Consider the following 13967-nt stretch of genomic DNA (forward strand, 5'->3'; position numbering starts at 1 on the left):
ATTTATACACCAGGTGCACATTGAATAGCGATATATACACCAGGTGCATATTAAATAGTGATTTATACATCAGGTGCACATTGAATAGCGATATATACACAAGGTGCTTATTGAATAGTGATTTATACACCAGGTGCACATTGAATAGCGATATATACACCAGGTGCACATTGAATAGGAATTTATGCACCAGGTGCACATTGAACAGTGATGTATACCAGGTGCACGTTGAATAGCGATATATACACCGGGTGCACGTTAAATAGCGATATATACACAAGGTGCACACTGACTAGCGATATATAAACCAGGTGAACACTGAATAGCGATATATAAACAAGGTGCACACGGAATAGCGAACTATAAAACAAGGTGCACACGGAATAGCGATATATACACCAGGTGCACACTGAACAGCGATATATACAGCAGGTGCACACTGAATAGCAATATATACACCAGACGAACACTGATAGCGATATATACACCAGGTGCACACTAAATAGCGATATATACACAAGGCGCATACTGAATAGTGATATATACACAAGGTGCACATTGAATAGTGTTTTTATACACCAGGTGCACATTGAATAGCGATATATACACCAGGTGCACATTAAATAGTGATTTATACATCAGGTGCACATTGAATAGCGATATATACACAAGGTGCTTATTGAATAGTGATTTATACACCAGGTGCACATTGAATAGAGATATATACACCAGGTGCACATTGAATAGTGATTTATACACCAGGTGCACGTTGAATAGCGATATATACACAAGGTGCACATTGAATAGTGATTTATACACCAGGTGCACGTTCAATACCGATATATACACCAGGTGCACATTGAATAGGAATTTATGCACCAGGTGCACATTGAACAGTGATGTATACCAGGTGCACGTTGAATAGCGATATATACACCGGGTGCACATTGAATAGCGATATATACACAAGGTGCACACTGACTAGCGATATATAAACCAGGTGCACACTGAATAGCGATATATAAACAAGGTGCACACGGAATAGCGAACTATAAAACAAGGTGCACACGGAATAGCGATATATACACCAGGTGCACACTGAACAGCGATATATACAGCAGGTGCACACTGAATAGTGATTTATACACCAGGTGCACGTTCAATACCGATATATACACCAGGTGCACATTGAATAGGAATTTATGCACCAGGTGCACATTGAACAGTGATGTATACCAGGTGCACGTTGAATAGCGATATATACACCGGGTGCACGTTAAAAAGCGATATATACACAAGGTGCACACTGACTAGCGATATATAAACCAGGTGCACACTGAATAGCGATATATAAACAAGGTGCACACGGAATAGCGAACTATAAAACAAGGTGCACACGGAATAGCGATATATACAGCAGGTGCACACTGAACCGCGATATATACAGCAGGTGCACATTAAATAGTGATTTATACATCAGGTGCACATTGAATAGCGATATATACACAAGGTGCTTATTGAATAGTGATTTATACACCAGGTGCACATTGAATAGCGATATATACACCAGGTGCACATTGAATAGTGATTTATACACCAGGTGCACATTGAATAGCGATATATACACAAGGTGCACATTGAATAGTGATTTATACACCAGGTGCACGTTCAATACCGATATATACACCAGGTGCACATTGAATTGGAATTAATGCACCAGGTGCACATTGAACAGTGATGTATACCAGGTGCACGTTGAATAGCGATATATACACCGGGTGCACGTTAAAAAGCGATATATACACAAGGTGCACACTGATAGCGATATATAAACCAGGTGCACACTGAATAGCGATATATAAACAAGGTGCACACGGAATAGCGAACTATAAAACAAGGTGCACACGGAATAGCGATATATACAGCAGGTGCACACTGAACCGCGATATATACAGCAGGTGCACACTGAATAGCAATATATACACCAGACGAACACTGATAGCGATATATACACCAGGTGCACACTGAATAGCGATATATACACAAGGCGCATACTGAATAGTGATATATACACCAGGTGCACACTGAATAGCAATATATACACCAGGTGCACACTGAATAGCGATATATACACCAGGTGCACACTGAATAGCGATATATACACCAGGCGCATACTGAAGAGTGATATATACACAAGGTGCACACTGAATAGCGACATATACACCAGGTGCACACGGAATAGTGATATATACACCAGGTGCACACTGTATAGCGATATATACACCAGGTACACACTGACTAGCGATATATACAACAGGCGCACTCTGTATAGCGATATATACACAAGGTGCACATTGAATAGTGATTTATACACTAGGTGCACATTGAATAGCGATATATACACCAGGTGCACATTGAATAGTGATTTTATACACCAGGTGCACATTAAATAGCGATATATACACCAGGTGCACATTGAATAGCGATTTATACATCAGGTGCACATTGAATAGCGATATATACACCAGGTGCACATTGAATAGTGATTTATACACCAGGTGCACATTGAATAGCGATATATACACCAGGTGCACATTGAATAGTGATTTATACACCAGGTGCACATTGAATAGTGATTTATACACCAGGTGAATGTTGAATAGCGATTTATCCATCAGGTGCACATTGAATAGCGATATATACACCAGGTGCACATTGAATAGTGATTTATACACCAGGTGCACGTTGAACAGCGATATATACACAAGGTGCACATTGAATAGTGATTTATACACCAGGTGCACATTGAATAGCGATATATACACAAGGTGCACATTGAATAGTGATTTATACACCAGGTGCACATTGAATAGCGATATATACACCAGGTGCACATTAAATAGTGATTTATACATCAGGTGCACATTGAATAGCGATATATACACAAGGTGCTTATTGAATAGTGATTTATACACCAGGTGCACATTGAATAGCGATATATACACCAGGTGCACATTGAATAGTGATTTATACACCAGGTGCACATTGAATAGCGATATATACACAAGGTGCACATTGAATAGTGATTTATACACCAGGTGCACGTTCAATACCGATATATACACCAGGTGCACATTGAATAGGAATTTATGCACCAGGTGCACATTGAACAGTGATGTATACCAGGTGCACGTTGAATAGCGATATATACACCGGGTGCACGTTAAAAAGCGATATATACACAAGGTGCACACTGACTAGCGATATATAAACCAGGTGCACACTGAATAGCGATATATAAACAAGGTGCACACGGAATAGCGAACTATAAAACAAGGTGCACACGGAATAGCGATATATACAGCAGGTGCACACTGAACCGCGATATATACAGCAGGTGCACACTGAATAGCAATATATACACCAGACGAACACTGATAGCGATATATACACCAGGTGCACACTGAATAGCGATATATACACAAGGCGCATACTGAATAGTGATATATACACCAGGTGCACACTGAATAGCAATATATACACCAGGTGCACACTGAATAGCGATATATACACCAGGCGCATACTGAAGAGTGATATATACACAAGGTGCACACTGAATAGCGACATATACACCAGGTGCACACGGAATAGTGATATATACACCAGGTGCACACTGTATAGCGATATATACACCAGGTACACACTGACTAGCGATATATACAACAGGCGCACTCTGTATAGCGATATATACACCAGGCGCACACTGAATAACGATATATACAACAGGCGCACTCTGTATAGCGATATATACAACAGGTGCACACTGAATAGCGATGTATATAACAGGCGCACTCTGTAAAGCGATATATACAACAGGCGCACTCTGTATAGCGATATATACATCAGGTGCACACTGAATAGCGATACATACACCAGTTGCACACTGAATAGCGATATATACACCAGGCGCACACTGAATAGCACTATATACAACGGGCGTACTCTGTATAGCGATATATACACCAGGTGCACACTGAATAGCGATATATACAACAGGTGCACAATGAATAGCGATATATACACCAGTTGCACACTTAATAGGTCCACACTGAATAAGAACCCCGTGGGTATGCTAAGGTTGAGTTAGGCTTATAACAGATTGACCTCGCTATTGAATGTAACAACAACCTCTCTTTCTGACGACAGTTTAGAGGGCTTATTTAACCATTAATATTCATGAAGTGGAATTTTATCAAACTGATCCGATTTACTTTGCATGATAATGTTACAAGCCAAAATATCGCCCTCAAGGTCAGGACTAGTTGTCTGTGTGGATGCCTGTGAGGCTTTTATGCATTGCTTAGAAACCATGATTTCTCATGTTTAAGGTAAAAATACATGCGCTGTTCTTGGTGGGTACTATCGTTATTTTATTCCGGCACCGTCTACATCGTTCTGTCGTGTGTTATAAAGATGCTGTGACGGGGCGGCCTGTGATTGGTGGAACAACACGCGCATGCCCAGCATATCAGTCCGTGTACGTGATTTGTGAAGACATTGCAATGTTTGTGTTGATGTGGCCCTATTCGATGTTTATCTGATTATAAGGAAAAGCAAGCCTTTATTCATATGTAAATATGTGTGTGCATGTTCATGGTATTTTAACAGCATTGCTTATCTTACAGTTATTTACATTTCAAATGATAGGAAGAAAATGGAGGAAGTTGCTCGGGATTGGTTGATCACAGATAAACATTCACATTGTATTTTATTTATGTTAACAAACAACAGGGACATTGGACCTAATCCAACAGCTGACGTGACACCCATTGTCCACAAACTGACATAGATGACCACAACGACAGATAATCGCAGTGTACCCAATAAGATTTGGTTGATAGAACACCACATTGGGCCAAAATTAGTAGTGCATGGTGTATGCCATGATGAAATACTGGATTTATCAACCCGTGGGGAACTACGAAATTGCTCGAAAAACCTAATGATGCTTCATATTGTTGAGAAACAAAGAAATTCTCTGCCACAAGAATTACACGGTTCCTCACATCCAACCACCCAACCAATATGAAATGATCTGCCCCTAATGGCGGCTTACTTTACTGACGAGACAGACGCCAGGGAGAGGCATTGACGCGAGGCTCACTTTGCTCTATGCACTAGTCAACCTACACCTATTAAAACCGTAAGATATTTGCTCGAACATACAGGGAATCCTTGGCGAGCTTTATACATAGTGTTTATTCCTAATACAGGCTATTTACCATCTCCAAACACACAGGCGTGATTACCCCTGTATCATATAATGCCATTCTTTAATTCTGTGCTCGAAAATCTCTTCCCATCTCTCACACTCATTGCAAGTTTTCCTGGAAAGTGCACATTGATCATGATATATATCACGTCAGAGGGTAAGTGGTGTGTCAGTCGTACAGTGACAGTAGCCAATATAGTTCCAACTGAAACCTGTTGCTTATACAGTGGCGTAACTACATGTATGGAAAACAACAATTATCTACGCACATCTACACACTTGCCTTTGCGGCAATCCATCGGTCTGTCCGATAGAGAAACTGCCTTTTATCAAAGGGAAGCTACTCTAACTCTAGTCCATGAAACGTCGCGGCCACAGTCAGACGTTGACAGTCGGCCTGTAATAACGTTTCGAAGTGCAGTCATATGTACCCCCAGCGACGAAACGAAACAAGGAAACAATTCGAACATATAGAGAATCTCACCCATGTGTCTATTGATATCAAATATATCAACACGAGTTGATAAATGTGGAAAAGTGGAGTTTTTCCACCATTTTCATAATGATAGCAAATATCCCAGTAGTCTCTCCAGATTCCCGATAGACAATTCTGACGCAATCGCCGAAAGACGCCATGTTTGTTTATAAACAGTGAAAGTAGTTCCTACTTGACCTTTGATATTTGCAACTCTATCCGCATATGACCTCAACGGATATCGTTTTTACCCGTTTGCGTTATCCTGACGAGAAACCCACCCATTACATGATAAAAGTATTTATGACTCTGAATGTACAACATTACACGCTATTACTTTCCTACACGGCAAATGCTTGTGTTATGAAGTTTTCGAATAATAGTATTATGTCTTCCAAATAGTGGACTGGGGTGATGAGAGTATATGATCCGACCCTGACTGGAGACTTGGTGGTCTGCATTGTCATCGGGTGTCTCATGACGGCCACAGTGCTGGGTGATCCGCATCTTGCTTTAGATGTATGGTGGTATCTACTCCTCATCTATTCTTCCATCTATTCCTCATTCTATTCCTTCATCTATTACTTCAACTATTCCTCCACCCCCTCCGCTACATTCCTGTATCGTGTCATTTATCGTTTCGTTGTTGATCTACTCTGGAGAGCGTTATCGGGATTCAACTCCATCAGGCCAAGGAGGAAGTGAGATGAACACGTTGCCTATGGCGTACAGTCCCCTACAGTCAGTGTGTTGACGCATGCCTTCCACCATACAACGTTGACGTATACCGGTGTAGCATCATGGTCTAGAGAACAAACACTGGATTGCGGAGGTCGAAGGGCAGATGTGAGGCAAGAGATAAACTTTCAGTTTTACTGCTTATTTCCGGATAAAAAGGTATAACAGATAAAAACAGATAGAAATAGCTCCTGTGTCTCTGAATCGTGACACAAACATCAGGATTAAGCAGGGTCACAAACATACACTTTTAGAAGCTCCAGAGCTCTAGAGACTTTGATTTAGGGTGTGCCTACTTACACGTAAACCTAACTGAAGGCCCCCTTGTAGAACCTGTATGCTATAGGGATGAGTACACCAGAGTTGTCCTTCACCGCTATTAAAGCAGATGAAATGTGGTTGTCATTCGGGTACTACGTGCAAAGGTTAATCTGGTCTCATAATCATAGCAATAATCGACAAAAACGTATTGAAACGATCAATTAAAGTCTTGCCGGTAGTCAGCCATCGCTTAAACCAGGGCCAGGCTTTAACATGAAAAGAACAAGACATGCGCAATACGACAACTAAGGGTTGACCGTATTTCGCAAACAAAGACAATCTGCATTGTGCACCGATTACAAAGTGTTCACCAATGTGCAGCGTTGCATAACTACACAGAACTACACTGTGTGTATCGAACAATCGACAGTGTTGGTACTCCACCAAACAGTGTCACAAATGTTATGATAGCGCACACAGAAGCTACCATAAAAAGTATAACCTCTTAAGTAGCTGCAGTAATGCAGGGTGACTATATACACAGAGGTTTGTCTAATGTCTGGACAATTGCGTTTCTCATAGCTGCTGTGAGCGAGACGGGTCCACAACACAAAAAGTATTTAGAGCGTGAGAAATTTAAGATATACTTGTTTCGTACGTTCTAAGATCAATGTTGATGTCTTTATGTCACACAGCGTTCTGTGCGTGACAGGCATAGTCCGTGTCAATGTATCAAAATCGCTACCAACTCTAAAATAAAGTGAATATATATGACATATATATGGACATACCGTTTTTTCCCAGGAATATTAACACCCAGAATAGGATGACCGTCTTCCATGATAGCATGGTGGCGCTTGAGGTGACTAGCAATCTGACATAGAGGGCTGGTATGTCGCTCTGCTGGAGTTTCTACCAAGGAGGAAGTAAATTACTATGAAACTCAATCGACACGTGACCTGTTAAATATGCATGTATATACGCTTGCTTGTTTGAAAACGCTTCGAATTCGTAGAGCAGAACATGGGCACAGTAAGCATGTGATTGTTGAAAGTCGTATTGTAGTGCTATGCGTTATTGGGACGTAGCTAGGGGGATGGGGGTAACTAGCTTGCGAGATGGGGGTAACTAGCCGGCGGGATGGGGGTTAATCGCTCACGAGTAAGAGGGGGGGGGGGGGGGAGAGGGGGAAGGGTTTAACTAGCTGGGGTAATGAGGGTAACAAGCTGGCGCGATTGGGGTAACAGGTTGGCGGAATAGGGGTAACTAGCTGGCGGGACAGGGGTAACTAGCTGGCGGGATGGGGGTAACAAGCTGGCGGAATGGGGGTAACCAGCTGGCGGGATGGGGGTAACCAGCTGGCGGGATGGGGGTAACTAGCTGGCGGGATAGGGGTAACTAGCTGGCGGGATGGGGGTAACAAGCTGACGGGATGGGGGTAACAAGCTGGCGGGATGGGGGTAACTAGCTGGCGGAATGGGGGTAACCAGCTGGCGGGATGGGGGTAACTAGCTGGCGGAATGGGGGTAACTAGCTGTCGGGATGGGGGTAACAAGCTGGCGGAATGGGGATAACTAGCTGGCGGGATTGGGGTAACAGGTTGGCGGAATAGGGGTAACTAGCTGGCGGGATAGGGGTAACTAGCTGGCGGGATGGGGGTAACAAGCTGGCGGAATGGGGGTAACCAGCTGGCGGGATGGGGGAAACAAGCTGGCGGGATGGGGGTAACTAGCTGGCGGGATGGGGGTAACAAGCTAGCGGAATGGGGGTAACTAGCTGGCGGGATAGGGGTAACTAGCTGGCGGGATAGGGGTAACAAGCTGGCGGGATGGGGGTAACCAGCTGGCGGGATGGGGGTAACCAGCTGGCGGGATGGGGGTAACAAGCTGGCGGGATGGGGGAAACAAGCTGGCGGGATGGGGGAAACAAGCTGGCGGGATGGGGGTAACTAGCTGGCGGGATGGGGGTAACTAGCTGGCGGGATGGGGGAAACAAGCTGGCGGGATGGGGGAAACAAGCTGGCGGGATGGGGGTAACTAGCTGGCGGGATGGGGGTAACAAGCTAGCGGAATGGGGGTAACTAGCTGGCGGGATAGGGGTAACTAGCTGGCGGGATAGGGGTAACAAGCTGGTGGGATGGGGGTAACTAGCTTGCGGGATAGGGGTAACAAGCTGGCGGGATAGGGGTAACTAGCTGGCGGGATACGGGTAACTAGCTGGCGGGATAGGGGTAACTAGCTGGCGGGATGGGGGTAACAAGCTGGCGGAATGGGGGTAACTAGCTGGCGGGATGGGGGTAACAAGCTGGCGGAATGGGGGTAACTAGCTGGCGGGATTTGGGTAACAAGTTGGCGGAATAGGGGTAACTAGCTGGCGGGATAGGGGTAACCAGCTGGCGGGATGGGGGTAACAAGCTGGCGGGATAGGGGTAACTAGCTGGCGGGATAGGGATACCAAACTGGCGGGATGGGGGTAACTAGCTGGCGGGATGGGGGTAACAAGCTGGCGGAATGGGGGTAACAAGCTGCTGGAATGGGGGTAACAAGCTAGCGGATGGGGGTAACTAGCTAGCGGCATGGCGGTAACAAGCTGCTGGAATGGGGGTAACTAGCTGGTGGGATGGTGGTAACAAGCTGGCGGGATGGGGGTAACTAGCTAGCGGCATGGCGGTAACAAGCTGCTGGAATGGGGGTAACTAGCTGGTGGGATGGTGGTAACAAGCTGGCGGGATGGGGGTAACTAGCTAGCGGAATAGCGGTAACAAGAGCTGGGCGGATGGGGGTAACTAGCTGGCGGGATGGGGGTAACTCGCGGTGGGAGGATTGGGGTAACTAGCTGGCGGGATGGGGGTAAAAAGAGCTGAGCGGATGGGGGTAACAAGAGCTGAGCGGATGGGGGTAACTAGCTAGCGGAATGGCGGTAACAAGAGCTGGGCGGATGGGGGTAACTAGCTGGCGGGATGGGGGTAACTCGCGGTGGGAGGATGGGGGTAACTAGCTGGCGGTATGGGGGTAACTAGCTAGCGGATGGGGGTATCAAGAGCTGAGCGGATGGGGGTAACAAGCTGGTGGGATGGGGGTAACAAGAGCTGAGCGGATGGGGGTAACTAGCTGGGGTAATGGGGAAACAAGCTGGCGGAATTGGGGTAACTCGCGGGGGGGGAAGCTGAGGGTTTTGTGAACCCCATTTCATCTCACCTTATTGTCAGGGATTAAAAAGTTCTCCTTACAGGTCAAGCAACACATGGAATATATTGATATCGTCTGGACGTATATACATGTCAAGCAACATACGGAATATATGGAGATCGTCTAGACGTTTATACACGTCATGCAACACATAGAATATGTGGAGATCGTCTAGACCTATATACATGTCAAGCAACAGACGGAATGTATGGAGATCGTCTAGACGTTTATACACGTCATGCAACACACGGAATATATGGAGATCGTCTAGACCTATATACATGTCAAGCAACAGACGGAATGTATGGAGATCGTCTAGACGTTTATACACGTCATGCAACACGTGGAATATATGGAGATCGTCTAGACGTGTATCCACGTCATGCAACATACGGAATATATGGAGATCGTCTAGACGTTTATACACGTCATGCAACACATAGAATATGTGGAGATCGTCTAGACCTATATACATGTCAAGCAACAGACGGAATGTATGGAGATCGTCTAGACGTTTATACACGTCATGCAACACGTGGAATATATGGAGATCGTCTAGACGTGTATCCACGTCATGCAACATACGGAATATATGGAGATCGTCTAGACGTTTATACATGTCATGCAACACATAGAATATGTGGAGATCGTCTAGACGTGTATACATGTCAAGCAACAGACGGAATGTATGGAGATCGTCTAGACGTTTATACATGTCAAGCAACACATGGAATATATGGAGATCGTCTAGACGTTTATACACGTCATGCAACACATAGAATATATGGAGATCGTCTAGACGTGTATACATGTCAAGCAACAGACGGAATGTATGGAGATCGTCTAGACGTTTATACATGTCAAGCAACACATAGAATATATGGAGATCGTCTAGACGTGTATACATGTCAAGCAACAGACGGAATGTATGGAGATCGTCTAGACGTTTATACATGTCATGCAACATACGGAATATATGGAGATCGTCTAGACGTGTATACATGTCAAGCAACACATAGAATGTATGGAGATCGTCTAGACGTGTATACATGTCAAGCAACACATAGAATATATGGAGATCGTCTAGACGTGTATACATGTCAAGCAACACATAGAATATATGGAGATCGTCTAGACGTTTATACATGTCATGCAACATACGGAATATATGGAGATCGTCTAGACGTGTATACATGTCAAGCAACACATAGAATGTATGGAGATCGTCTAGACGTGTATACATGTCAAGCAACACATAGAATATATGGAGATCGTCTAGACGTTTATACATGTCATGCAACATACGGAATATATGGAGATCGTCTAGACGTGTATACATGTCAAGCAACACATAGAATGTATGGAGATCGTCTAGACGTGTATACATGTCAAGCAACACATAGAATATATGGAGATCGTCTAGACGTGTATACATGTCAAGCAACACATAGAATATATGGAGATCGTCTAGACGTTTATACACGTCATGCAATACACGTCATGCAACACACCCAGTGAATGTGGGTCGGCAGTAACCAGGTAGTTGTGTATGTGGGTCTGACCGTGAGATCACCGTGGTGCATGTCGCACCCGTTTATGTGTTGATGCTATATTTAGCGCTCACTGGCTGCATGAGTTGGTCGATATGTGCAAGCAGGAACAAGGAAGTATAATATGACAATCCCCGGGTCCATGTTGTGAGTTGAGAGAGTGGTCTTATAACCACAGGGATTGTAGAGTTGTTCTTGTTGTCATAGGGATTGTAGAGTTGTTCTTGTTGTCATAGGGATTGTAGAGCTGTGCTTGTTGTCATGGGGATTGTAGAGCTGTGCTTGTTGTCATAGGGATTGTAGAGTTGTTCTTGTTGTCATGGGGATTGTAGAGCTGTGCTTGTTGTCATAGGGGTCGTAGAGCTGTTCTTTTCGTCATAGGGATTGTAGAGCTGTGCTTGTTGAAACTGTACATACTTCACTGTACATACTGGGCTGTACATACTTCATTGTACATACTTCACTGTACATACTTCACTGTACATACTGCACTGTACATACTTCACTGTACATACTGTACTGTACATACTTCACTGTACATACTTCACTGTACATACTTCACTGTGCATACTTCACTGTGCATACTTCACTTTACATACTTCACTGTGCATACTTCAATGTACATACTTCACTGTACATACTTCACTGTGCATACTTCACTGTGCATAATTCACTGTACATACTTCACTGTGCATGCTGTGCTGTACATACTTTACTGTACATACTTCACTGTGCATACTATACTGTACATACTTCACTGTACATACTTCAATGTACATACTTCACTGTACATACTCCACTGTACATAATGTACTGTACATACTGTGCTGTACATTCTGTGCTGTAAATACTTCACTGTACATACTTCACTGTGCATACTGTACTGTACATACTTCACTGTACATACTTCACTGTGCATGCTGTGCTGCACATACTTCAGTGTACATACTTCACTGTACATACTTCACTGTACATACTTCAATGTACATACTTCACTGTACATACTCCACTGTACACAATGTACTGTACATACTGTGCTGTAAATACTTCACTGTACATACTTCTCTGAGCATACTGTACTGTACATACTTCACTGTACATACTGCACTGTACATACTTCACTTTACATACTTCACTTTACATACTTCACTTTACATACTTCACTGTACATACTTCAATGTACATACTGTACTGTACATACTGCACTGTACATACTTCACTGTACATACTTCATTGCACATACTTCACTGTACATACTTCAATGTACATACTTCAATGTACATACTGTATTGTACATACTGTACTGTACATACTGCACTGTTCATACTTCACTGTACATACTTCACTGTACATACTTCACTGCACATACTGTACTGTACATACTTCACTGTACATACTTCACTGCACATACTGTACTGTGCATGCTTCACTGTACATACTGCACTGTACATACTTCACTGTACATACTTCACTGTACATACTGTACTGTACATACTTCACTGTACATACTTCACTGCACATACTGTACTGTGCATGCTTCACTGTACATACTGCACTGTACATACTTCACTGTACATACTTCACTGTACACACTTCACTGTACATACTTCACTGTACATATTGCACTGTACATACTGCACTGTACTTACTTCACTGTACATACTTCACTGTACATACTTCACTGTACATACTGTGCTGTACATACTTCACTGTACATACTGTGCTGTTCATACTGTTCTGTATATACTGCACTGTACACTCTTTACTGTAATACTTTACTGTACTATAATACTTTACTGTTCATACTTCACTGTACATACTTCACTGTTCATACTTTGCTGTTCATACTGTACTGTACTTACTTTACTGTACATTCTGTACTGTACATACTTTTCTGTAATACTTTGCTGTAATACTTTACTTTACATACTTTACTGTACATACTTGATTGCACATGCTTTGCTGTACATATTTTACTTCAGCAACCCATGCTTGCCTAAAAAGGCGACCATGCTTTTCGTAAGAGGCGGTCCTTTGGGCGATCCTTAGTCAGTGAATTGTGCATTATCTTGATCTAGGTTTTGACCAACGATACGTCACCAGGTAATGATGCTGTATTAAAAGACCCGTGAGGATGCGGGGTAGAATAGGTCTTCAGAAACCATTGATTGTCGTAAAAGGCGGCGATGCTTGTCGTAAGATGTGAATAACGGGATCGGGCGGTAGGCTCTCTGACTTGGTTGATGCGTGTCATCGTATCCCAATTGAGTGGATCGATGACCATGATATCAATCACTGGATTGTGTGGTCCAGACGCGATTATTTACAGACAACCGTCACATAGCTGGAATATTGCTGAGTGGGGCGTTAAACAACAAACAAAGAAACAGAGAAACTTTAGAAACACAGCAGTCTCTTTGACGTTTGCCTTTAACACGCGCATCTTTGAGACCGTACAGGAGGTACATCTCAGGTAGGGTTGG

At 43.5% G+C, this 13967-nt stretch overlaps 2 protein-coding genes across 2 annotated transcripts in view; both read right to left on the reverse strand.

The window, feature by feature from the left end:
• The window catches only part of LOC124122507 (dual oxidase 1-like), a 74506-nt gene extending 66821 nt beyond the window's left edge, over positions 1-7685 (reverse strand). The window contains exon 1 of the mRNA XM_048403724.1: positions 7538-7685. Coding sequence (XP_048259681.1) covers positions 7538-7595 — 58 coding nt within the window. The 5' untranslated portion in view covers positions 7596-7685. The remainder of the gene's footprint in view (positions 1-7537) is intronic.
• Positions 7686-8540: 855 nt separating this feature from the next.
• On the reverse strand, positions 8541-9323 carry LOC125372231 (protein TRACHEARY ELEMENT DIFFERENTIATION-RELATED 7A-like). Its single transcript, XM_048381483.1, has 2 exons — positions 9201-9323; positions 8541-8786 (listed from the first exon to the last, which is right to left on the reverse strand). Exons 1-2 carry the CDS (start codon positions 9321-9323, stop codon positions 8541-8543), a joined length of 369 nt encoding a protein of 122 aa, XP_048237440.1.
• Positions 9324-13967: the final 4644 nt, after the last annotated feature.

This window comes from Haliotis rufescens, unplaced genomic scaffold (genome assembly GCF_023055435.1).
Source record: "Haliotis rufescens isolate VD_foot unplaced genomic scaffold, xgHalRufe1.0.p SCAF_1, whole genome shotgun sequence".
In the NCBI taxonomy this organism is placed as follows: domain Eukaryota; kingdom Metazoa; phylum Mollusca; class Gastropoda; order Lepetellida; family Haliotidae; genus Haliotis; species Haliotis rufescens.

Bases quoted from the DNA above. Each gene is read 5' to 3' on its own strand.
- LOC125372231 (XM_048381483.1), bottom strand. From the start codon at position 9,323: ATGCCGCTAGCTAGTTACCCCCATCCGCTAGCTTGTTACCCCCATTCC. The intron at 8,787-9,200 runs GTATCCCTATCC...CCATCCCGCCAG, and splicing joins ACCCCCATCCCGCCAGTTTG to CTAGTTACCCCCATCCCGCC.